Source organism: Microcaecilia unicolor, chromosome 13 (assembly GCF_901765095.1).
Source record: "Microcaecilia unicolor chromosome 13, aMicUni1.1, whole genome shotgun sequence".
Lineage (NCBI taxonomy): Eukaryota > Metazoa > Chordata > Amphibia > Gymnophiona > Siphonopidae > Microcaecilia > Microcaecilia unicolor.
This window is the reverse complement of record NC_044043.1, coordinates 63252676-63279696: the sequence shown is the minus strand read 5'-3', so window position 1 is coordinate 63279696 and position 27021 is coordinate 63252676. Positions and strand designations below refer to the sequence as shown.

General features: G+C 47.4%; 1 protein-coding gene across 2 annotated transcripts in view; it reads left to right on the top strand.

Annotated features, from left to right (window-relative positions):
• The window catches only part of NAGPA (N-acetylglucosamine-1-phosphodiester alpha-N-acetylglucosaminidase), a 48113-nt gene extending 21092 nt beyond the window's left edge, over positions 1-27021 (top strand). Inside the window, exons 6-10 of one of the 2 annotated variants that reach the window (XM_030185769.1) lie at positions 135-340; positions 5849-5896; positions 12720-12851; positions 17484-17559; positions 26651-27021. In XM_030185769.1, coding sequence (XP_030041629.1) covers positions 135-340; positions 5849-5896; positions 12720-12851; positions 17484-17559; positions 26651-26876 — 688 coding nt within the window. In that variant the 3' untranslated portion in view covers positions 26877-27021. The remainder of the gene's footprint in view (positions 1-134; positions 341-5848; positions 5897-12719; positions 12852-17483; positions 17560-26650) is intronic. The other variant, XM_030185770.1, reaches the window with a different exon arrangement.

Genomic DNA, 27021 nt, shown 5'->3' with positions numbered 1-27021 from the left:
TAACAAAATATAAAAGTGAAAAAAATATCTGCTGAACACACAAAAAAAACAGTGATTAACAGAAAAATTGCATAATCAGATAGTAGAAATAAAGAAAGATGACATCTGTGCTTTCAAATCTTTTGTCTCTGCAGCAGTACGAATCCTATGTGGCGATGTCCCCGCAGCATCTCTACCACTGTATGTGTTCATGAGCCTCTCTGTAACCCTGCAGATTGTGGGGCTCATGGACATTGTGTGCTGGGAGAATGTCAGTGTGTGGGCTTCTGGACTGGCCCAGCTTGCAGTGTACTTGATTGTAAATCTTTGAACTGCAGTGTTCATGGGATCTGCACCCAGGGTAAGCATTTATGGTTTTGGAAGTGTTTATACAGACAAAAAGGAAGTAAAAAAAAATGGTAACGGAAGGACCCCAGAAAGAGAGGAATATATAATAGATTTACCTACACTAATACATTGATTAATTGTCGACTCCTAAGTTTAGTTTACAGTTTATTGTTACTTGCTATACTGCTCTAACTGACTAAGCTGAGCAGTGTTGTGGCAAAATGGTGAATTTTCCAGCATGAGAAATATGAGTACTAGTAAAAGAGGCCCGTTTCCAACAGAAAGGAAATGGGCGCTAGCAAGGTTCCAGGGCCCCCTCCCGACCCCCCTCCCCCCCTCTCTCTCATCTCAGGATCCTCCCTCTATCCGCGCCCCCTCTCTCCTCCCATTTCCACCAGCCAGCGCCTCCCTCCCTCTGTCTCTGTGGCCTCCGACAGTAAGGAGGACGTGTGCGGGTGCCCCAGCCCTTCGTATGTGGCAGCTGCTGTTTTACCTCCTGCTCGTCCGGCAACACTGAAGTGCAGCAAGTACAGACGCCACTTGTTTCAGCTGTTCCTCTGGTCCCACCCTCATTTCCTGTTTGCAGAAGGGCGGGACCACAGGAACTGCAGAAACAGAAGCAAAACCACAGCCTGTCTGAAGTGGTGTCTGTTCTTGCTGGACTTCAGTGTTGGTTGCCGAGCAGGAGGTAAAACATTTTAAACGGCAGCTGCCACGTATGAAGGTCTGGGGCACCTGCACACGTCCTTCTTGCTGTCGGAGGCAGAGGGAGGGAGGCGCTGGCCGGCGGACATGGGAGGAGAGGGGGGGCACGGACATCAAAGAAGATGTATGGGGGGCGGCGGGACTTGAACTGGGAGGAGATGGAGATGGTGGTGCGAACTCGTAGCGCCCGTGCTTGAGACGCGTCGCGGTTTCCCAGGCAACACAATGATGTCACCGGAAGGCTTCAGACATTACGAACCGGGCTTCAACTTCCTGGTAGTCAGCTTCAGAACGTTAGAGGTGCAAATTATTATATAGGATTTCATGAAGTATTTTTAACCACTAGGCCACTCCTCCACTGAATGTCCAAGCTATTTGATAGATCATGTAGATTTTCTCTCTAAATCTAGAGACAGAAGAACATGCCATAATTCCATCCATTAAGGGTGTAAAGAGATTTACAATATTTGATAGACTTTTTAGCAGTTCAAGCGTTTAGGCTTTGGAGCGATTTTTATATTTGTTTTACTATACAGTCATCCTACTCTTAATTCAAGAAAAAATGTGAAAACCCATCTTTTTAAGAGATTTGTTTAGAATTAGTTTGATGTCAGTTATTTGGGTTTGTATTATTCTTCCCAAGACATGCCTTGTTTTTGTTTTTTTACTTATTGCAAACCACTAAGAACTTGGTGATTTTAGCGATATAGTAATATATTGTAATTGTTGTATTGCATCGATGGGGAAGGAATCTGTCTCTCTGAAGGATTCATTGCTTGCTTGAGAGGGAATAGGCAGGAACTTATGACATATGTAACATGAATGCTTACTACAAGTTATGATTGGTAAAGCAACTTTGGCCTTTCTTGGAGTAAAAGGGAAGGGGGAAGGGAAATGGAACTAGATATACTTCTTTTCTGTGGTTTGTGCAACTACACTCAAAATGGTTTACATACAGGCATATTTTCAAAGCACTTAGCCTTCCAAAGTTCCATAGAAACCTATGGAACTTTGGAAGTCTAAGTGCTTTGAAAATATGCCTCATAGTATATACAGGTACTTATTTGTACCTGGGGCAATGGAGGGTTAAGTGACTTGCCAAGAGTTACGAGGAGCTGCAGTGGGAATTGAACCCAGTTCCCCAGGATCAAAGTCTGCTGCACTAACCACTAGGCTACTCCTCTTCCTTCAAAAGGGCCTTTGAAGTCATATTGCAGACATTGGTAGTGAGCATTCTGGATGAGTACAACATCCTATATTTTGGGTTACCATAAATGTTGAAAAAGTTGCAAGTAATCTAGGACACAGTGCCATGGTTCTTGACAAGGGCAAATAGGAGGGAGAGTGCTTTGCTATCTTTAGCGAGAGAGAAGTAAATTTCAGCTTATACTGATAATGTTAATGCTTTATGTATACCCAAAAGCTTTTCTATTTGAAGGAATAGTTGCAAGGGTATATGCCAGGTTGATGTTTGCGATCATCCTAGAGTAACCTGTTGGGTATTCATTCAATAAGTATTTACTGTAAGAAGATGGGCTAGTGAGCTATGGAGTGCCCTTTCTGGGAGCTACTTGCAGAAGAGAATCTCCTGACTTTTTGGAAGCTTCTAAAAGCTTTCCTTTTCCCATACCAATAGAAAATTTTGAGGGTCTAATTTAGCCTAGCACTGTATATTCTATTGTCAGAGAAACTTGCAACATAAGGGTCAACAAACAAGTACATAAGTATTGCCATACTGGGACAGACCAAAGGTCCATCAAGCCCAGCATCCTGTTTCCAACAATGGCCAATCCAGGTCACAAATACCTGGCAAGATCCCCAAAAAGTACAAAACGTTTTATGTTGCTTATCCCAGAAATAAGCAGTGGATTTTCCCCAAGTCCATTTTAATAATGGTCTATGGACTTTTCCTTTAGGAAGCCATCCCAACCTTTTTTTTTTAAACCCCATTAAGCTAACCACCTTTACCACATTCTCTGGCAACGAATTCCAGAGTTTAATTACACGTTGAGTGAAGAAAGATTTTCTCCAATTCGTTTTAAATGTACTACTTTGTAGCTTCATTGCATGCCCCCTAGTCCTTGTATTTTTGGAAAGAGTAAACAGATGCTTCACGTCTACCCATTCCACTCCACTCATTTTATAGACCTCTATCATGTCTCTGCTCAGCAGGGGAGATATGATAGAGGTCTATAAAATAATGATACAGTTTTATTGGAATATTGATTGTATGATTTGTGACTAGTTTTCAATAGTTATCCTCTCAAAACTAGTCACCCTCTCTTCCATCAGATTGATGGAGCGACTGCGCAGTTGCATAGGATTTAAATAGTAGAGGAACATCTAGTTCTTATGCTGCCTGAATATTGTGATAAACACAGTGGTTGCCCTACCCTGAGGAGGCCGCTAGATGGCGCCCTCCTACCAGAAACATGAAAATGCCCTGATCTGGCCACTAGAGGGAGCCAAAGAGGATAGACCATTGTAGTGTCCAGAAGGGACGGCTAGGGGGTGCTCGTGGTATAGGACCTGTCCTTCCCTGGAGAGGCCACCAGGGGGAACTCTCCGAGTAGAAGCTGGAAAGTTGGAGAGACTTCTAGGTGCGGACCTTTCTGGAAGGAGGTGGGGAGGCCTAAAGAGGTGGGGTGGATTATTGGTCACCCTATAAAAAGCACCCTCTAAGCCAAGAGAAGGGAGAAGATGGGGGGGAGGGACCTGCAACGCCCAGAGCATGAGGAGTACAAATGAGGAGTACTGGGATGATGCCAGAGAAAGAGAGAGAAGGAAACTCTGAAAGCTGGGAAGGTACTTACCAGGCTATGTTGCTGAGGAACTTGTGACTTGTGTAAAATGAACTAACAGCCGTGGTGTGGAGGATAGGACTGTAAGGTCAATGCAAGTGAAGAAGTCCTATCCAGGGGTGGTGGCTGTTTTACCCTGAGACCCCTGTCTCAAAGTAAAGGGGCTCAGGCAGTGTATTTGCGAGTGAAGGATACTTGGAAGGAAGTTGTGCCCCACAAGACTAAATCCAAGTCCTAATAAAGTGAATTTGCATTTTGATGACTGTCTCATTTGTATGTATGGGAAGGCTAGAGAATCCTAGTTGAAGTTCCAGGAGAGTGCGAGGGATCACGGCCCGTGGATCAGAGGGGTGACCGGGGCACCCTGGACTGGACAGGAGAAGATTTCCAGCTGAGGAAAGGCATGCCCGAGCAGTCACCCTGAGTAAGGCAGGAGCCCCAGATATAGAGGTGGGTGCTTGCAAGTGACTGGGAGAAGACCAGCCGAAGTCCTGCTCAGGAGCATGGGGCCAGTGAGGCCGGGTAAAGAGCAGAAAGGGTACATGTCTTTACAGACGGTCCTGAAGCAAAGTGCCAGGGAGCCTCAAGAGGGTTTAGTTGAAGAATACCTTGAAAGATAAAGGAAACCCCCTTGTTCTGAACTGTTTGCTTCTGTGCTGTTTTTGTTGGAGTTATCATGGATTTACCACAAGTTGTGTTTGAACTGCTCTGGTTGGAACTGTCTGGCTGAGCAGTTTGCCTGGCCGGTTGCAATACATAGCATGGCTTGGGAGCCAAGGGAACTCCGAAGACACTGGTAAGTGAGACCCCGGCCAGCAGAGGGCTGCATTTCTGAATCACCCAGCGGCCGGGAGCTTCACAATATGCCATTATGGATAAAAGTGGGAGGTTGGCAGAAGATGAAAAGTAAAACTTTACAGTTGAAGGGATTTCTATCTGATAATGGATGCAAATGATCAAGGAAACCTACAAAACCTAGGGGCCCTTTTGCTAAGCTGCGGTAAAAAGGGTCCTGCGCTAGCAGCGGGGGACGTTTTTGCCACACACTGAGGCCCTTTTTACTGCAGTGGGTAAAAAGGCCAAAAAAAAGACATGGCCATGCAGTAAGATTGCTGTTTTCTCATGGCCATATGGGGGAGGAGCTCTTACCGCTACCCACTGAGGTGGCGGTAAGGGCTCCCTCACTAACCTGGTGGTAACCAGGTAGCATGCGGCGCTGCCCGACTACCACCAGGTAAGCCCCTGCTGAAATATTTTTTAAATATTTCTGCTATCACCGGAAATGCTGCGCACTGGAGGTGGAACTACTGCCGGTGACTGCATTGTGCCAGCGGTATCTCCAGATTGGTGCGCAGTAAGCCCGCTGTGGGCTTATCACTGCTTAATAAAAGGGCCCTCTAGTTCAAGATCTGCTACTCCAATGAAAAATAACTGAAGAAAACAATATCTGAAACAAAAATCTACAGCTGAGACATCTGGGAATGCTGCCAACCTAACTTTCTTCAAGGTCCCTCATGAAGTCCTGAAATGGTTCGGAGTAGTAAACCTGAATTAATGTTATAGAGAATGGAAAAATGATTTCAAATACATTAGACAAGCCTTGCTTAAGAAATTACTGAAATTTTACACAGTGCTTATGGTGGAGAGGGGGCAATTTTCAGACAGCTTATTTATCTGCCACTTTTAGCTACATTGAGAGATGTTCACAAGGGTGTGTTTAGATTGGGAGTGGGAAAGTGCATGTGTAAATACATTTTCAAATCTACACAGATACTTATCAAAATTCTTCCATCACAAAAAGCATACTATGTACCCCCAGCAGTTATCAAAGTAAAATTTCTTATGTATTTGCCCTTTGAAAACTGATGCAAAGACCTCATAAAAGGTATGCATGAACTTTGCATTAATACAGGCAATTTGGATATTGCCCTCTTAAACAATAATGATCAAATTGTCTTTTGTTGTGTTTTATTTTCATCTTTTATCATCAGAATCCTTTTTTTTTTTTTTTGCAGATGGATGTCTTTGTGATGTTGGCTGGATAGGCACTAGCTGTGACAAAGGTAATTTTAGCTTTCATTATCCTATCTACTGTCATAGTAGTATTTTTTTTTTTTTTTTGCACCTTATGGAACTACTAGTAAAAAAGGCCCGTTTCTGTCAGAAATGAAACGGGCGCTAGCAAGGTTTTCCTCGGAGTGTATGTTTGAGAGAGTGTGTGTGTGAGAGATGTAGAGTGTGATAGACAGAGAGTGTGTCAGAGACAGTGTGTGTGATAGACAGAGAGTGAGTGTGCACCCTCTCCCCCCTCCCTTTATAGTCTGAGGCCTCCCTTCCACCCCCACCTTTCTGCTTAGGACCCCCCTCACCCCTACCTTTCTGGTCTTAGGTCCCCCTACCTTTCTGGTCTTAGGACCCCCTCACCCCCCCCCCCCCCCCGCAGCCACCCATGTCCACTGACCTTCCCCTCCCCCCCTGCAGCCACCCATGTCCAGTGACCCTCCTCTCCCCTGCCCCCCTCCAGCCACCCATGTCTTGCGACCCTCCTCTCCCCCCTTGCAGCCACCCATGTCCAGCGGTGACCCTGCTCTCCCCCTGCCGCCCCTGCAGCCACCCATGCCCAGCGACCCTGCTCTCCCCCTGCCCCCCCTCCAGCCACCCATGTCCAGTGACCCTACTCTCTCACCTGCCCCTCCTTCATCCACCCAGGTTGTGTTTAACGAAATCTTCGTGACAGGCAGGAAAGATCCACGTTCCTGCCTGCCCGCTGCTGACGCTCCCCCGCTGCCGGATCGCTGTTGAAAATGGCTGCCGAGACTTCTGTTAGAAGTCTTGGAGGCCGCCCTTGTAAGTATCGGTGGCCATTTTGAACAGCGATCCGGCATCAGCGGAGCGTCAGCGCCAGCAGCAGGCAGGAACGTGGATCTTTCCTGCCTGCCCCGAAGATTTCATTAAACACAACCTGGATGGATGAAGGAGGGGCAGGTGAGAGAGCAGGGTCGCAGGACATGGGTGGCTGGAGGGGGGGCAGGGGAAGAGCAGGTCGCCGCTGGACATGGGTGGCTGCAAGGGGGCAGGGGGAGAGGAGGGTCGTAGGACATGGGTGGCTGCAAGGGGAGATGTGCTTGGGGGGGGGGGCAAGCTTGGGTGATGCGCCAAGGGGGGGGGGGTTCTTTGTTTCCGCGCTTGTAGTTTTTTGATGTGCCGCTCCCTGCCACTTGCTCCGAAGTGGCAGGGAGCGGCGCATTGACAGCTGATTCCTAGGCAGGGGAAGGAGTAGGGAAACATGCTCCTTCCCCCTTGTTTCCCTACTCCTCCCCTTGCCTGGGAATCAGCTGTGAGTGACGTCATCCTGGCTACGGAGCCTAGCTCAGCAACTCCAGGAGTCACGGACACAGGCAGTCCCACATTAGAACGTTAGTGGTGAGAATTATTATATAGGATAATGCCAACAGGGAAAAATATCCAGGTATTCCAGGATATATTGTAAAATGCCATAGAAATATGGCAGGTCGTCTGCTTCCATAGGCAAATGTTCATTTTTTTTTTTTTAATTTTTGTTACATTTGTACCCCGCGCTTTCCCTCTCATGGCAGGCTCAATGCGGCTTACATGGGGCAATGAAGGGTTAAGTGACTTGCCCAGAGTCACAAGGAGCTGCCTGTGCATGAAGTGGGAATCGAACTCAGTTCCCCAGGACCAAAGTCCACCACCCTAACCACTAGGCCACTCCACCACACATTAAAGGCATTTGTTTCATGGTCTTTATTGCATTATGAGCTATGGTAACTAGTACTTCATAATATGATTACTTACTGAATAACAAATTACAGTAGGGGATTGCAATATGGAAAATTGTATTTTATATCTAATTTGGTAGATTTGTGTGGTGTTTATTCAGGCTTGGATCTTATTGGTCATCTGGTGATTGAATTTAGTGCTTCAAGCTCCCTCCCCAAAACTGGTCCATGAGGGTTTGAATTTACAGAGAAATCACAGTAAACTGATTTTAGCGTTTACTGTGTGTCTGGACACTAACTAAGGAATTCTTGATATGGCGCCTAGTGTTAAGCGCTATTTCCATGCTGGTTGTTTGGCACAGAAAAGCGTTATAACAGAAGCAAGATGCCAAAACGGCTCAAAAACAGCAGATCGATGCGGAACTATTGTAGAATAGCAGTTAAGTGTTTCTGCGCAGATCTGAAAAGGGGGCGTAATGATGGGAGGGACATGGGCAGGTCAGGGTCATTCCCTTAAAATGCGCGCAGTGTTATAGAATTCAGGGCATCCTCACCCATCTTGCATGCTGGGATTTACACCTGGGTTTCAGTGGTGTAAATCCTCACACCCAAAATTGAACATGGATCCCAGAGCTAGGCGCTATCCTATAAATGGCTCCCGAATCACAGTGCCATTTATAGAATAGCGCTTAGCGCTCATTTTTTTCAGGGTCCAAATTTGGGTATCATTTACTGAATCTAGTCCTAAACACATAATCTAGTATGCAAGTACTATTACTACTACTAATCATTTCTATAGCGCTGCTAGATGCACACAGCATGTACACATTATATGCAGGTACTTTCTCTGTCCCTAGCGGGCTCACAATCTAAGTTTTTTGTACCTGAGACAATGGAGGGTTAAGTTCCCAGGATTACAAGGAGCTGCAGTGGGAATCGAACTCAGTTCCCCAGGATCTCAACCCGCTGCACTAACTATTAGTCTATCATTAGTCCATCTTAAAAAGAAATATTGTGTGCTGAAAGGAATTAGCATGTAGTAAATGCAGTTCAATGGTTTTACAGATAAGTGGGTGGAGGAGTGGCCTAGTGGTTAGAGTGGTGGACTTTGGTCCTGGGGAACTGGTTTCAATTCTCACTGCAGGCACAGGCAGCTCCTTGTGACTCTGGGCAAGTCACTTAACCCTCCATTGCCCCAGGTACAAATAAGTACCTGTATATAATATGTAAGCTGCATTGAACCTGCTATGAGTGGGAAAGCACAGGGTAACATAGTAGATGACGGCAGAAAAAGACCTGCATGGTCCATCCAGTCTGCCCAAGACAAACTCATATGTGTATACCTTACCTTGAATTTGTACCTGTCCTTTTCAGGGCACAGACCATATAAGTCTGCCCAGCAGTATTTCCCGCCTCCCAACCACCAGTCCCGCGTCCCATCACCGGCTCTGGTACAGACCATATAAGTCTGCCCTCCCCTATCCTCGCCTCCCAACCACCACCCCCTCTTCCCCCCACCTGCTCCGCCACCCAATTTCAGCTAAGCTTCTGAGGATCCATTCCTTCTGCACAGGATTCCTCTATGCATATCCCACGCATGTTTGAACTCCGTTACCGTTTTCATCTCCACCACCTCCCGCGGGAGGGCATTCCAAGCGTCCACCACCCTCTCCGTGAAAAAATACTTCCTGACATCTTTCCTGAGTCTGCCCCCCTTCAATCTCATTTCATGTCCTCTCGTTCTACCGCCTTCCCATCTCCGGAAAAGATTTGTTTGCGGATTAATACCTTTCAAATATTTGAACGTCTGTATCATATCACCCCTGTTCCTCCTTTCCTCCAGGGTGTACATGTTCAGGTCAGCAAGCCTCTCTTCATATGTCTTGGAATGTAAATCCCATACCATCCTCGTAGCTTTTCTTTGCACCGCTTCCATTTTTTTAACATCCTTCGCAAGATACGGCCTCCAAAACTGAACACAATACTCCAGGTGGGGCCTCACCAACGTCTTATACAGGGGCATTAAAACCTCCTTTCTTCTGCTGGTCACTCCTCTCTCTATATGGCCTAGCAATCTTCTAGCTATGGCCACCGCATTGTCGCACTGTTTCGTCGCCTTCAGGTCCTCAGATACTATCACCCCAAGATCCCTCTCCCCATCCGTGCCTATCAGACTCTCCCCGCCTAACACATACGTCTCCCTTGGATTTCTACTCCCTAAGTGCATCACTTTGCATTTCTTCGCATTGAATTTTAATTGCCAAACGTTAGACCATTCTTCTAGCTTCTTCAGATCTTTTTTCATGTTTTCCACTCCCTCCGGGGTGTCCACTCTGTTGGAAATCTTGGTGTCTTCCGCAAAAAGGCAAACTTTACTTTGTAACCCTTCGGCAATGTCACTCACAAATATATTGAACAGAATCGGCCCCAGCACCGATCCCTGAGGCACTCCACTACTCACCTTTCCCTCCTCCGAGCGAACTCCATTCACCACCACCCTCTGGCGTCTGCCCGTCAACCAGTTCCTAATCCAGTTTACCACTTCGGGTCCTATCTTCAGGCCGTCTAGTTTATTTAAGAGCCTCCTGTGGGGAACCGTGTCAAAAGCCTTGCTGAAATCTAAGTAGATGACGTCCATAGCACGTCCTTGATTTAATTCTCCTGTCACCCAGTCAAAGAATTCAATGAGATTCGTTTGGCACGATTTCCCTTTGGTGAAACCATGTTGTCTCGGATTTTGCAACTTATTGGCTTCCAGGAAATTCACTATCCTTTCCTTCAGCATGGCTTCCATTACTTTTCCAATAACCGAAGTGAGGCTTACCGGCCTGTAGTTTCCAGCTTCTTCCCTATCCCCACTTTTGTGAAGAGGGACCACCTCCGCCGTTCTCCAATCCCTCGGAACCTCTCCCGTCTCCAAGGATTTATTAAACAAGTCTTTAAGAGGACCCGCCAGAACCTCTCTGAGCTCCCTCAGTATTCTGGGGTGGATCCCGTCCGGCCCCATGGCTTTGTCAACCTTTAGCTTTCCAAGTTGTTGATACACACTCTCTTCTGTGAACGGCGTTCTATCCACCTCATTCTCAGGTGTACTTTTGCCAGTCCCTCTCGGTCCTTCCCCAGGGTTTTCTTCAGTGAAAACAGAACAAAAGTATCTATTTAGCAAATGTAACAAAAATAAATAACCCTCAATTTGAGCTTTTTGGATCTAGTGCAACAAGACATCAGTATTTACCTGTGCACAAGTAGACTAAGCTGAAAGCCAATGAAGTTCACAGATTTTAGCACGTGATTAAACAGGCTATCCCCACTGGCCTGGTGGACAACTGCGCTAACCAATTCCAGTGTGAAAATGGATCAACCTTCATGTCTGTAAGACCATCCAGTTGATGTTTGCTAAGTACACATACTGGACTAAATTCTGTGAAAGGCGCCAAAAAAATCAGCATCGAAAAAAGCTCTAACCGTTATTTTATAAACAGCGCTCAGAGAGGTCCTTTTACCAATTATTTTCCGGCACGCATAGCGGACGCGCATAAAAAACAAAATTACCGCCCAGTCCACATGGTAGCCGGGCGGTAACTCCAAATTGATGCGCATAGGACATGCATATGTGCCTGTGCGGCTTAGTAAAAGGGCCCCTGAGACGGGGGGGGTCCTGTCAGGGACAGGGTTGCAGGAAGATTAAAACTGAATTCCAAGAGACTTTGTTATGTTTATCAAGCCTGTGAAGGGAACAAGGTTTAACATAAGAAGTTTCTCATTTTATGCTCTGAGGCATTAGTGTTAGGGGCCAATTTGTTTTCTTAAATTTCCTTCTAAGTATATGTACATCTCCACACAATCCCAGTTATTTGAAAGATTTCCTTCTGAGTGAAATAACCTAAGACATGTTAGTTCTGGATAGTGGAGTGGGTGACTGTAGGATAACTCGTGGTATTGAAGCTACAAACACAGATTTATTCCTTTTTGCTTTAAATGGTTGCATGGGTATTCCCTTCACCCTCACTTGTTTTTCTTATGTGAGATGATTTCTGTAGGATTTTTTCTTGATATGTGAGTGGGGCAGTTAAGGAGGTAGCTTTTGAGGGTTCGTTCATATTATGGGGAGATGGGGGCAATCGCAAGGGGGGAATTTTTGAGGGTGGGGTAGTTTGTTGGGTGGTGGGGCAGTTGCACAGGTATATGTTGGAGGATTGGTAGAATCGGCACCTGGCCGGTTAAATGCCCCATAACTGGCTATCTGGCGATATTCAGCGGGAAGTAGCCAGCTTTCTGATTACTAGGAGGTAGTGTCTGCACCAGGGCTGTGTCGGGGTGCATTACCCACATGTGAGATACTAGGTACTGCTTGTCCTCGAAAAAAGACTAATACATGGTACTAAAGAATGCTAGTGGGAAATGCATTTCAGAACACAAATTGGTGAAAGAAATGTTCAAACTGGGCAGGAAAATGCAGGACAGGAGGTGCTACTGTGCAATTTCCCATTTGAAGCCACTGTTCTCAGTTGCAGCCTTGATCAGAAATGCCCATAAGTCTTGATTAAGAATAGAATACTATGTTGAGACATATCAATGGTCCATCAAGCTCAGCATCCTGCCTCCAACAGTGGTCAGTCTTGCTCATTTGGAAGTACCTGGCAGATTCTGATGGGGAGAGTCGTTCCATGTTGCTCACTCTCAAAATTAAGAAGTGGTGATCCTCATGTCTGTTTGGCTCCAGGAACTTTTATTAGCGTTAATCATGTCCTCCAGCAGCATAATCCACAGCTTAATTGTGCATCAGTTAATAAATACTTTCCTGAATTTGTTTTACATCTGCTACCAGTTAGTCTCATGTAGTGTACCTTGGTCTTAGTCCTGTTTGAAATTTGACTCTTGTAGAAGTTAATAGAACAGGAAGGACATTTCCCATTCCCTTATACAGTCACACACTTTACATATAGCTGTAAGTATGTAAATGTATTTCAAGAACAGACAGTCCTTCTAGATATGAAAATTGTTAAAGCCTGGTTTAAAATCCCTCGGTTGGCATTTTAACTAGTAGAATGAAACTTAGATTTTTCATGTGTTGCTACCAAATATTGTTCTGAACAGTATTGAACTGGATATGTGACATCTATAATAACTCTGTTTCTTTCTGAAGAGTGTCCTATGGGATGGTTTGGCCTAAACTGTAAGCAGAGGTGTCAATGCAAAAACTCGTGTCCCTGCCATCGAGAGACCGGCAGCTGCAACGTGGTCTATGAACCGGAAATGAATAATACTTTATATGAAGGTACTTTTCCCATTAGGCCAGGGGTGGGTAACCATGGTCATCGAGGGCCACAATCCTGCCGGGTTTTCAAGATTTTCACAATGAATATGCATTAGATCTTTGTACATACAATAGAAGCAGTACATGCAAATCAATGTCATGCATATTCATTCTGGAAGTCTTGCAAACCTGACTAGGTTGTGGCCCTTGAGGACCACAGTTGCCCACCCCTGCATTACCCTCTTCAGTTCTATACAAAGCCTACACATTGATTTGCATCAAATTCAACATTTTTTTTTTAGCCTGGATCTTATTGGACTGATTTCTGTTGACACTGTTGTATTGGGACACTGCCTGGTATGGCTGCAGTGTGATGTTCACCTATACTCTTACTACGTTTTCTTTTCCCTTGTATTAGATGTTCTTGCCCATTTTCTCCCATTTCTGTTGTATAAATCAATTACTACCCTTTCCTTTACTCCTCATTAAGGCAGAGGGTGTGCGGATGTGCATTACTGTAATACATATACTTTTCAGGTGTGCTGAAGAAAAGGGTAGTGGTGCTCCCCACAAAAAGACATTTAAAAAATACACCACCACTTACTACTGCTGCAGTCACCTCCAAGGACCTGAGCTTTCTGTCTCTTCTTTTCCTCCATCTTTCTCTTCTCATCTTACATCTGTGTTCCCCTCTTTACTATATCTTCTATTCTTACTTCTGTGCCACTTTTCCAAAATCTTTTAGTTCACTTTCCAGCTTATTTTCGAAACAGAAAGACGCCCATATTTCGACCCAAATCGGGAGATGGGCGCCTTTCTCTCATTGGTGCCCAAATTGGTATAATCGAAAGCCGATTTTGGGTGCCTCCAACTGCAGTGTGTCGCGGGAACGAACAAAGTTGACGGGGGCATGTCGGAGGCGTGGTGAAGGCGGGACTGGGGCATGTTTATCGGCCGAGGAGAGATGGGCGCGCTTGGCCGATAATGGAAAAAAGAAGGGCGGCAGTAGCGAGAATTTGGGCCGCTTTTTTTGGACCCTTTTTTTTTTTTCACGAACAAGTCCCCAAAAAGTGCCCCAACTGCCCAGATGACCACCGGAGGGAATCGGGGATGACCTCCCCTGACTCCCCCAGTGGTCACTAACCCCCTCCCACCAAGAAAAAGAACTTTAAAAACTTTTTTTTTTCCAGCCTGTATGCCAGCCTCAAATGTCATACCCAGCTCCATCACAGCAGTATGCAGGTCCCTGGAGCAGTTGTTAATGGGTGCAGTGGACTTCAGGTAGGTGGACCCAGGCCCATCTCCCCCCTACCTGTTACACTTGTGCTGATAAATGGGAGCCCTCCAAACCGCCCCCAAAACCCACTGTACCCACATCTAGGTGCCCCCTTCACCCATAAGTGCTATGGTAATGGTGTAGAGTTGTGGGGAGTGGGTTTTGGGGGGGCTCAGCACCCAAGGTAAGGGAGCTATTTTAATTTTTTTTTTTACTTTTTACAAGTGCCCCCTAGGGTGCCCGGTTGGTGTCCTGGCATGTGAGGGGGACCAGTGCACTACAAATCCTGGCCCCTCCCACGACCAAATGCCTTGGAGTTGTTCGTTTTTGAGCTGGGCAGCTTCGGTTTCCATTATCGCTGAACACCGATACCGCCCAGCTCAAATCCGCCCAAATCCAATGCATTTGCCTGGCATCAACCATATTATCGAAACAAAAGATGGACACCCATCTTTTTCGAAAATATGGTCTGTCCCGCCCCTTCGCGGACCCGTCCTCGGAGATAGTCGCCCATGGAGATGGGCGTCTGCGTTCGATTATGCCCCTCTTTATGTATCAGTTCACTTCATCATTCTCCCTGCTGTACTTTCTTCCCTTTTTGTCTCCTGAGTTCCAGCGTCACCTCTTTCTCTTCTGCCTCCATGTTGACTTCATATCCCTATTTCTTACCTCTTTCCTCCACTAAACTTCCTTTTCTCTCCCCCATTTCTCCAGTATCCATTCTTCACCCTCCCTTAGCAATCTTAAATAAGTGGTGGAAGCCCATCCCTCCACTTCAGACCACTCTGTGTAATCTGCTGGCACTTTAATCATTTTCAAAATTCATGGGCTAGCAGGAGCCAGGTAACGCTAGCATGCAAGTTTGAAAGTGCTCACAACGCCAAATGAACAGTGAAGAAAAGTTGATAGTAGAGGAATGGGTTTGTGGGGCCTGGAGAAAGGATCTGGGGGAGGGGCAAAGGAGGAAAACAGAGATTAGCTTTCTTTCAGCTCTGGCCCCTAAAGGGATTACCAGTTGTTGGTGAACATGGTAACAGTGCAATGGTCCGGGCTGGGTAGCATGGTTTGTAGTAGATTTGGAGGGGGGGTATACTGGGGTTTCACTTGAATAACAATTTAATCTAGAAAAAGTGTGAGCATAGCTTACACATTGGACAAAATTCTATATATGGTGCTGAAAAAAATGAGCGCTAAGCACTATTCTATAAATGGCGCAACAAGTTGGGCACTGTTTATAGAATAGCGCCTGGCACTGAGATCCACAACTAACTTTTAGGCATAAGGATTTACAGCAACCGAAACCTGGTATAAATTCCTGTGCCTAAATTAGACACAGATCGGGCATAACAGTGTGCACAAATTCTTGGAACGCCCATGACCCTCCCATGGACATTCCCCCTTTTGAGTTGTGTGCATTAGAATTTACATGCACATCTTTATAGAATACGCTTAGCGAGATGCGTGCATAAATTCTAATTTTTGCCAGTTAGCCTTTTGATAATTGATTATAAGCACCCAATTGTCAGCACTAATTGATTTCTTATTCAGTTAAATTGCCTGTGGAATTTGGGCATGAACCCAAATTTCCATGAGCAGTTTTGAGCACCGTATATTTAATCTGAAGGATTGTGTCATGAGTTACTGATTATAAAGTCAATCATCTCTGTTTAGAGGTTAGCAAGGAACTTGAGGCAAGTAACTATTCAGAAGGATCAGGTGGGTATTTTAGAAAACAACCTAAATTAGAAAAGATCCTCCTGGTGGAAAATAAAGGAGACAAACAATAATGAGGGACTTCATGCAGACCCTTTCTTTGCAGTGAAATGCATTACCTTCCTCAATTAACACATGATATTCCTGTTTGACTCGCTCTAACATCTGCAGCCTCTGACAAGTACATGGAGCATGCTCAAGAAGTGATCAGCATGATTTAAGCCTAAGAAGCAAAAAAAATAAAAAAAAGTTTGCCTACATTTCAGTTGCATCTTTAGCTTATTTAAATATCATCTCAAACACTGGAACTTTAGGATAAAATAGGGATAAATCCAGCATCAAGACCAAGATACAGCATGCCTTATCAATGTCCAGAAACAGCTACAATGGCTTAGCAGTGGGGCATGGCTGCCACTGCCGCTACTCCCCCCCCCCAGGACTGGTGCTGCCACCCCCCTGGACCGCTGCGTAGCCAGACCACAAAAATTTGCCCCACCTCCCTCCCCCTCTCCTGCTGCAACCACATACCTTGGCTGGCGCATTCACGATGTCAGGGGAAAAGCAGTTGCAGGGCAGGTAACAAGGTAGCAAGGCTTCTGCTGACAGGGCTTAGGAACCCCCACCAGCCAAACCAGAGGCCCCGAAGCCCTATGTCTGCTCCTCTCCAGCCTCTAAGGGGGGGCCCAGCGCTGGAGTTTTTCTCTCCTGCTCCAGTCGGGATGCGATCACCCGATTCATGTCAGGATCAGGAGAGTTACAGACCATGGCACCAGGCCCCCCTTGGAGGCCGGGCCTGGGGGAATCTTGCCCCTCCTCCCCCCGCTCCACCTCTCGGTGGCCCTGCAGTGTACAAAGTATGAAGAACTGTTGGAAGGTCAGTATATGTCAGAATATTACAAAACGCCTTCCCCCCTCTATGAAAACCAGTTTTTTTCATTAGCAAAATGGTGGCTGATGTGGCCATTGAGCTACAGCATTACCTTTCTACCATCAAAGCAGACCTTTTCCAGTACACAGCCCCTATACTGCTTCTGTTTACATAGGCATATAGTACCCTAAACTAAATTAACAAATTACGTACAGGTAATTAGACGGTCATATTAGATATGAGTTTGGAAAGCACTGATTTACTTAAGTAAAAGTTAATTGTTCAGCACTAATGGCCTCCCCTAGCTCGGGCACAAGGTACGGGGTGAATGGAGGGGGAGGGAGGTCTGGGGGGTGGAGGGGGGGTACCAATGCGAGCATGAAGGCCAAGAAGAGGCGACAGGTTAAGGTGGCAGGAACATGGCCTTACAGAGCACTATGGATCAAGCAGCTTTTTGCCACCCCTGGACTAAGTTTAAACATGAATGCATTGGCGGGGTGGGGTGGGGGGGGGGGGGCTAGGGACATTTCAGAAAATTTTGATGATGGTTTAGGTACATGGGTCAGAGAAGTAAGCAATGTAGATCATATTGTATGTATGTGTTATTACCAGTGATGGAGTTGTATATTGCTCATTATCATCAATAAAAAAGTTGAAACATAAGTAAATTTTGTTAAAAATCCAGTAGTAATAGAGAGAATGAATAATATAATTTATATGCAACAAGATCCATAGTCCAGTGTGCTAATTTGGCATAACAACCACACTGTAATGTATGTTTTGTTTTTTTTTATAGCTGGTATGTGTCTGGCCTCCATGTTTACATCCCACATCAAAAAGAATCAGAGTCTAGGAAAGCCACTTTTGACAGAGTAAGGTTTGCATTTTTATGTTCTTATTTATAAATCAGAGGATCACTAAAGTTAATACTAATTGTAGGACTTGCACCTAAGAATGCGAAGGAAGGGTGGTGGAAAAGGAGCATTTAGAAGGTGCACTAGCATTTTTAGCGTGCTAAATGTTAGCAACATCCATATATTCCTATGGACGGTGCTAACGTTTAGCATGCGCTAAAAACACTGGTGCACCGTGCTGGGGGACCGTTGACGACATTAGCTTACCATCAACTTTCACATTACATTAATGGGCTTCCCAACACGAGTCTATCACCAGAATTTGGAAAGAATATAAGGGAATTCCTAGCTGGGGCCGCAGCAGGCCAAATCTCGGTGTCATGGTTCCATAAAGTATTGGAAGGGAAAAGGCCTAAGGCTCGATGGACCCTTGGTCTTTTCCCAGTGTGGCATTACTTATGTACTTATCCGCTACTAAATGGACTTGGAAAAAATCCACAATTCCGGGAATAACATGTATAGAATGTTTGTACGTTTGGGAAGCTTGCCAGGTGCCCTTGGCCTGGATTGGCCGCTGTCGTGGACAGGATGCTGGGCTCGATGGACCCTTGGTCTTTTCCCAGTGTGGCATTACTTATGTACTTATGTATGTAAGGACGGTCGCTGAAAGATGGAGCCAAGAAATGGGAAGGAGGATAGCAGAGGGGACGATATTGGCAGCGCTTCAGGGAGGTGCACGGATGGTACATAGCGCAGAATTGCAGGAATGTCACTTCAGGACTATACATAGAGCCTACTTTTCAGTTAAGCAGGCTTGGTATGCGGGAGTGGTGGGAACACATGCGTGCCCAAAGTGTGCAGTGGAGAACGCATCGTTTTACCATGGGATGTGGCACTGTAGGGACATCCGGGGGGTTCTGGTTGGCTCTCTTCCGATTTCTGAGTTGGGTCCTGGGATATCAGGTGGGCTTCTCATTTGAGCGGGTGTTATTTAGCTCAGTGGCTGCATAGGATAGAGGGCCACTGGAAGAAAAGATACTACTTAGTAAACTTTGCATTTTGGGGAAAAAAAATGTATTCTCAGTCATTGGATATCGGATAAGGCCCCATTCCATATCATCATGCTGATCAATCCATAGACTGGTGGGTTGTGTCCATCTACCAGCAGGTGGAGATAGAGAGCAAACTTTTGCCTCCCTATATGTGGTCATGTGCTGCCGGAAACTCCTCAGTATGTTCTCTATCTCAGCAGGTGGTGGTCACACACAACAGCAGCTCTGGCTAGGCCTCCAAGCCTAATTTTTAGGTTTTGTTGAGTGCCTGGGGTTGAGGGATCTTCTTGAGCAAGTGCAAACCTGGTGGCGCCAGGTCCCTCCTTTTCTACCCCCTCCCGCTGGCTCCGTTAAAAAAAAAAAAAAAAAAATTTTGAACGTCCTTAAAGGCGTTTATTTCGACGTTTATTTAAACGTTTATTGCAGCTACTCACTGGGACACCAGGTCGTTACAGCTCGGAGTGGAAAGCAGGTAATTTTTACCTTTTTATAGCGGGCAGGGGGTTCCCCGATTGATCTCCACGTGGCCTATGGCGTCGGAGGGCGAGGGCGCAAAGAGTCGCTCCCCGGATCGCTTGGGCGCTTCTAGAGGGGATGCGGGGGTCTTGAAGTCTGATTCGCCCTTGTTGGGTGACAGTTTCGTGACCGATGAGTGTCCCGGTCCTTCCTCCGGTGTGGCGGTTTTTCCTGCCATAAACGCCCATCCCCCGCTGCTCGCCTCCGCCATCTTGGCCGGCCACGCGGCTCGGGCGGCTTCTTCTTGGGCCGCCCTTGAGGTAGGAGACATTAATGCCATGAACGCCCTTAATTTGGGCGACGGCACAAAAGCGGCTAAAGTTAAGAGCCGTTCTTCCCGCGCGGCTCCTTCGCGGAGTGTCGCGCCGGACGCCATCTTGGATGCGCAGCATGTCTCTCTCCCGCTCTTGCGAGCGCCGGTTGAGGGTGCGTCTAGGGCTGTAGCCCAGGCTGCGGAAGTGCACAGTCTGGGGGGTTTCTCCCCCGAGTTTGTTTTGCTGCTGCATCAGGCCTTCCTTATGCAAAACGCTGCCCCTGCTCCCTCGTCTGGTAAAGAGGTTGAGGCCCCCGGAGGTAAACGCCCTCGGGTTGATTCCCAGGTCTTGGAGGACTTTGTCTCCTCCGATGTAGATGAGGGCAGCGTATCTGAGTTCTCCCAACGGTCCTTTGCGGATTCCTTGGAGGAGACGGATCCCCGCTCGGATGGAGCGGATGACCCCTCTGCAGCGCGGCTCTTTAGCTCAGAGGATTTGCCCAACCTGTTAGTGCAGGCCATGGGCATTTTGAAGATTTCCTCTCCGGAGGACGTCTCTCCCTCAGCCCCTGTTGGCTCTGCCATTATGCTGGGGATGAAGCGCCCGCCTAGAACCTTCCACGTGCATGATGCCATTCACACATTAATTTCGGCTCAATGGGATGTCCCGGAAGCGAGCCTTAAAGTGGCTAGGGCTATGTCCCGCCTCTATCCTTTGCCTGAAAGTGAACGTGAGGCTTATCTGTGGCCTACCGTGGATTCTTTAATCACTGCGGTGACTAAGAAAACGGCATTGCCGGTGGAAGGTGGCACGGCCCTAAAGGACGCCCAAGACAGAAGATTGGAGGCGGCCTTAAGGTCGTCCTTTGAGGCGGCTGCTTTAAGTTTGCAGGCCTCAGTTTGCGGCTGCTATGTGGCCAGGGCGTGCCTGACTATGGTGCAGCGGGCTTCCCCCTCGGATCATTCCTTGAGGGCCGATTGGCCGGCCCTGGAATCGGGCTTAGCCTATTTGGCAGACTTGCTGTATGATGTCTTGAGGGCCTCAGCTAAGGGCATGGCTCAGACAATCTCTGCGCGGCGGTGGCTTTGGCTGAAGCATTGGTCTGCTGACCACGCCTCTAAATCCCGCCTGGCTAGATTGCCTTTTAAGGGCAAGCTGCTCTTTGGGGTCGAGCTGGACAAAATCATGACCGATCTCGGCACGTCTAAGAGCAAGAAGTTACCAGAGGTCAGGGCTCGGGCTAGTATTCGCCCCGGTACCTCCAGAGGACGGTTTCAGGAAGCCCGTCGGTACCGCCCGGGCAGGTCGGGCTCCTCTGCCCCCTCTTCCTTCAAGAGGAACTTCTCCCCCAAGCAGCATTCCTTTCGCAGAGACCGCCGTCCCGGAGGTGCTCCCTCCGGTCCTCCCCCAGGGTCGCGTACCCAATGACGGGGCCTTGGTCCACGCCCCAGTGCAGATTGGAGGACGGCTGTCCTCGTTTCTGGGCGAGTGGACCACAATAACTTCAGACGCTTGGGTGCTGGAAGTCATCAGAGACGGCTACAAGCTAGAGTTCTGCCGACCCTTAAGAGACGGGTTTGTACTCTCTCCCTGCAAGTCTCCGGTCAAAGCTGTGGCAGTGCAGCAGACCTTGGACAACCTGATCCGCCTGGGTGCGGTCGTTCCGGTGCCAGAAAATCAGCTTGGCAAGGGGCGTTACTCCATTTACTTTGTGGTACCAAAGAAAGGAGGTTCTGTACGGCCTATCCTCGACCTCAAAGGGGTCAATCGGGCCTTGAAAGTTCGGCACTTTCGCATGGAGACTCTCCGCTCTGTTATAGCGGCAGTGAAGGCAGGGGAGTACCTGGCATCCTTGGACATCAAGGAAGCGTACTTGCATATTCCCATCTGGCCTCCTCATCAATGCTTTCTGCGTTTTGCAGTCCTGGGCCGACACTTCCAGTTCAGAGCCCTCCCGTTCGGGTTGGCTACTGCTCCGCGGACCTTCTCCAAAGTAATGGTGGTCATCGCGGCCTTCCTGAGGAAGGAAGGAGTACAAGTCCATCCTTATCTGGACGACTGGTTGATCCGAGCCCCCTCTTATGCAGAGTGCGGCAAAGCTGTGAACCGGGTGGTTGCTCTTTTGAGCTCCCTGGGGTGGATCATCAACTGGGAGAAAAGCCAGCTGCGCCCAACTCAGTCCCTGGAGTATCTGGGAGTTCGATTCGACACCCAAGTGGGCAGAGTGTTCCTGCCAGACAATCGGATTGTCAAGCTTCAGGCTCAGGTGGACCAGTTCCTAGTAGCCTCTCCTCTTCGGGCTTGGGACTATGTGCAGCTGTTGGGCTCTATGACGGCCACGATGGAAGTAGTGCCCTGGGCCAGGGCTCATATGAGACCACTACAACACTCTCTGCTGCAGCGCTGGACTCCGATGTCGGAGGATTATGCTGTGCGCCTTCCCTTGGACCCAGCAGTGCGCAAGGCGCTGAGCTGGTGGACGCAGACAGACAAGTTGTCTGCAGGAATGCCTCTGGTGACCCCAGAGTGGATTGTCGTCACGACGGACGCCTCTTTGTCGGGCTGGGGAGCCCACTGCTTGGGAAGGACAGCGCAGGGTCTCTGGTCTCCTGCAGAGGCAAAGTGGTCTATCAACCTCCTGGAACTCAGAGCCATTCGGTTGGCGCTTTTGGAGTTCATCCCGGTACTGGCGATGAAGCCTGTACGGGTCCTGTCGGACAATGCCACGGCTGTGGCCTATGTCAACCGCCAGGGAGGTACCAAGAGCGCCCCTCTAGCCAAGGAGGCCATGAATCTATGCCAGTGGGCGGAAGCGAACCTGGAACAGCTGTCAGCGGCCCACATTGCCGGAGTCATGAATGTCAAGGCGGACTTTCTCAGTCGCCATACCTTGGAGCCCGGAGAGTGGCAGCTATCTGCTCAGGCGTTCTTGGACATCACGAAGCGCTGGGGCCAGCCGAGCCTAAATCTGATGGCGTCATCGGCCAATTGCCAAGTGCCGCGCTTTTTCAGCAGAGGACGGGACCCTCGATCCCTGGGAGTAGATGCTCTTCTCCAACAGTGGCCGACTCAAGAGCTTCTCTATGTGTTCCCGCCCTGGCCCATGTTGGGCAGGGTGCTAGACCGGGTGGCAAAGCATCCGGGCCGGATAATCCTGGTGGGTCCGGATTGGCCCAGACGTCCCTGGTATGCGGACTTGATCAGGCTCTCAGTCGACGATCCTCTGCGGCTGCCAGTGGAGCAGGGCCTGTTACATCAAGGTCCCGTGGTGATGGAGGATCCCTCCCCCTTTGGTCTTACGGCCTGGCTATTGAGCGGCAGCGGCTGAGAAAGAAGGGCTTCTCAGACAAGGTCATCGCCACTATGCTGAGAGCGAGGAAGCGCTCTACTTCTACGGCTTACGCCAGGGTTTGGTGTACCTTTGCAGCGTGGTGTGAAGCAGGCTCACTTTCTCCCTTCACTGCTCCAATTTCTTCAGTGTTGGCGTTCCTGCAAGAAGGTCTGGAGAAAGGCCTGTCGCTCAGTTCCCTTAAAGTCCAGGTAGCGGCTCTGGCTTGCTTCAGGGGCCGCCTGAAGGGTGCTTCCCTGGCTTCGCAGCCAGATGTGGTGCGTTTTCTCAAGGGAGTTAATCACCTGCGCCCTCCTCTGCACTCAGTGGTGCCTGCGTGGAATCTCAACCTGGTGCTAAGAGCCTTGCAGAAGCCGCCTTTTGAACCCTTGTCGAGGGCATCTCTGAAAGACCTGACGTTGAAAGCAGTCTTTTTGGTGGCTATCACTTCAGCCAGAAGAGTTTCCGAGCTCCAGGCACTCTCATGTCGAGAGCCTTTTCTGCAGTTCACTGAGGCAGGAGTGACTATTCGCACAGTGCCTTCCTTCCTGCCCAAGATTGTTTCTCGCTTCCATGTGAATCAGCAGCTCTGTCTCCCTTCCTTTCGTAGGGAGGACTACCCAGAGGAATACTCTGCTCTTAAATATCTGGATGTGAGACGAGTCATCATCAGATACTTGGAAGTGACCAATGATTTCCGGAAATCGGATCATCTGTTTGTCCTGTTTGCAGGTCCTCGTAAGGGTCTGCAGGCTGCTAAGCCTACAGTGGCAAGATGGGTCAAGGAAGCCATTGCAGCGGCTTATGTGGCCGCGGGGAAGGTGCCGCCTATCCAGCTGAAGGCTCACTCCACTAGAGCTCAGGCGGCCTCGATGGCAGAGGCCGGGTCCGTCTCATTGGAAGAGATATGCAAGGCGGCAACTTGGGCATCGGCCCATACCTTCTCAAAGCATTACCGCTTGACTGTGGCTGCTCGGGCGGAGGCCCGGTTTGGAGCTTCAGTGTTGCGGTCAGGGATTTCAATGTCCCGCCCTGGGTGAGTACTGCTTCGGTACATCCCACCAGTCTATGGATTGATCAGCATGATGATATGGAAGGTAAAATTATGTATCATACCTGATAATTTTCTTTCCATTAATCATAGCTGATCAATCCATAGTCCCTCCCAGATATCTGTATTGGTTATATTCTGGTTGCATTTCAGGTTCAAGTTTAGTCTTCAGTTCCTGTTCAGGAGGACTTCGTGTTCAAGTTTTTCAATGGATTCTTCAAGAGTTTAGACGAATTTGTGTTACAGTCAGCTGCTGCATTCCTCTCCCCTCCGTTTTACGGGGCTGGATTGAGACATAAATTCTGCCGGCGCTCCCTCCCGCTTCGTGTGGCTGTAGGGCAGCTTTGTACCCCTCCCGCTTCGGCGGTGTTAGGGTCAGTCAGCTCCTCCCGCGGTTGCGGTTGCAGGATAAGCCAGATCCCCCCGCATCGGCGGGTGTGGTGTCCGTCCCCCGCTCCGCGGGGATGAGCTGGACGGATTCCCCTCCCCCACTTGTGTGGGGATGAGCTGGGTTAATTCCCATCCCCCGTTTCGGCGGTGGTGAGCTGGGCAGAGTGTCCCTTTGTGGGTGTAATTCTCTAAGTGCTGAGTCCTGCGGATGGAGCTTTGATATCGACATACTGAGGAGTTTCCGGCAGCACATGACCACATATAGGGAGGCAAAGGTTTGCTCTCTATCTCCACCTGCTGGTAGATGGACACAACCCACCAGTCTATGGATTGATCAGCTATGATTAATGGAAAGAAAATTATCAGGTATGATACATAATTTTACCTTGTATTGGTACTGGAGGAATAGGCTCCATGAGCTTATGTTATGGGAAATGCGCAATGCCCGCAATACGCCAAAGAGGCGGCAAAGTTTCATTAAAGTCTGGGGGGCTTACTTGAACAGAATATCCTCACGGGCACGAAGACAAGTCCTGAATGTTTTAGGATAGTCAGTATGGTCGAATGGAGTATGATACGAGTGATTGTGTGACGAGAGTTAATGTAGGCGGTTCAGATCCTGGTGCAAGAGGTGATCATGAGGGGGGAGGTAAGGGGGGGGAAGTGGGAGGAGGGACCATAGTAGACAGTGATGGGTGAACAATAGCCTATCCGGCTATAAGTTGGTATGGCCTACTCTTTTACTGCATTTACGCCTTGGAGAATTTAAACAGGTCATGCCCTTGAATGCTAAATACTATGGGTCAGTCGCCAGACCAAGAATGGCAGAGCCGTGTGGCCAGAGGTCAATGCAGGATTAGAAGACTCCATGTATTAGTCACTGAGAAGAAGTGAAAAGGTTCTGCAATGCTGTAATTGGGCCTGGCGGACCACACGAGTAGAGCTGGATAATAGTAGCTATACAATGAGTTCATTGAAAGATTCAACATATTCGTTGGTAAATGAATAAAGTTGACATGTCATTGGAGGGAGGGGGGGGGGGGGGGAATGTTAAAAGTTAATGTTGGCTGGTGGCCAGTCAGGTCTCTGGCATGTTGCAGAATGGGCTGTTGTTTAATGTGTTATATGAAAGTATGTAATGACACATTATGCAGAAATGCCAATAAAAACCGTTTAAATATAAAACACTGGTGCACCTTAGTAAAAGAAACCCTGAGTTAGGAGCATGAGAAACATGATTGTGTGTTAAAAGTAATCAGTCTTGTGTAAATAAATTAACAGTGTGCTGCGCTGTATAAGATAGCAAATAGAATGTTAGCTATTATTAGGAAAGGAATGGAAAACAAACATAAGGATGTTATAATGCCTTTGTATCGGTCCATGGGGCGACCGCACCTCGAATATTGTGTTCAATTCTGGTCGCTGCATCTCAAAAAAGATATAGTAGAATTAGAAAAGGTACAGAGAAGGGCAACAAAAATGATAAAGGGGATGGGACGACTTCCCTATGAGGAAAGTTTGAAGCGGCTAGGGCTCTTCAGCTTGGATAAAAGACAGCTGAGGGGAGATATGATAGAGGTCTATGAAATAATGAGTGGAGTGGAATGGGTAGATGTGAATCGTTTGTTTACTCTTTCCAAAAATACTAGGACTAGGGGGCATGCAATGAAGCTACAAAGTAGTAAATTTAAAACAAATCGGAGAAAATCTTACTTCACTTAATGTGTAATTAAACTCTGAAATTCATTGCCAGAGAATGTGGTAAAGGCGGTTAGCTTTGCGAGGTTTAAAAAAGGTTTGCACGGCTTCCTAAAGGAAAAGTCCATGGACCATTATTAAAATGACTTGGGGAAAATCCACTGCTTATTTCTGGGATAAACAGCATAAAATGTTTTGTACTTTTTTGGGGGATCTTGCCAGGTATTTTGTGACCTGGATTTGCCACTGTTGGAAACAGGATGCTGGGCTTGATGGACCTTTGGTCTGTCCCAGTGTGGCAATACTTGTGTACTAACTTGTCGCGCAAGTCTTCGCTATTATATAAAGAGCACTTTCTGAATCACAGTCTCAGACATTACTAATATAAAGACGTTGGCTGTAGCCTTGACTGATTTGCTCTTTACCATCAATGCTGCCTACTGGAGTTTATTATTTTCAAACTTGCTATCCTCTACTTGAATTTATCACTGTTCAGATTCATCAGAGTTTGTCCTACCCTTTCCTTTAATTCCAAAACTTCATCCCTTTTTGTAAATTAATTAGGGCTGTGTTTACTACGCGTTTTTAACGTGCCCTTAAATTTAGTGCGCATTAAATGCTAACACACCCATAGATTCCTATGGGAGCATTAGCATTTAACGCACGCTAATCATTAACGTGCATTAAAAATGCTAACGCGCCTGTGGCGTGCCTTAGTAAACAGAGCCCTTAGTTTGGTGTATATTTAATATAATTTCACTCCTTCCCTGGTACCTCTAATTAACTATGTTTTTAAAAATGTTCATATTTCTTTTTGCAGGAAAACCTGGCTCATATTGAGCTGTAGCCTGTTTCTACTACTTTTGATCAGTGCCATAGGAAATTTAAGGATGTTGCCATGTAGAATGAAGGAGAAACATGGACTTAAGTATGCTTATCATCGGTTAGAAGAACAAAATGAATATGTGTGTCCTGTTGAGAATTCTGAATACTTGGAACAACGGGAATTCAATGTTGCTTCGAAGCAGCTCCTTTCGGAGCCATAGATGTTTTGAATTAGAGAGGAGGAACTCAAAATCCTGCCTTAAAAAAAAGACAATGTAACGACCTTAAACTCAGGAAATATTTTCAGCAGGGCACCATGAAACCAAGTTGAATTCTCAAATAAATATCCTTTAGTTTTCAACTGCA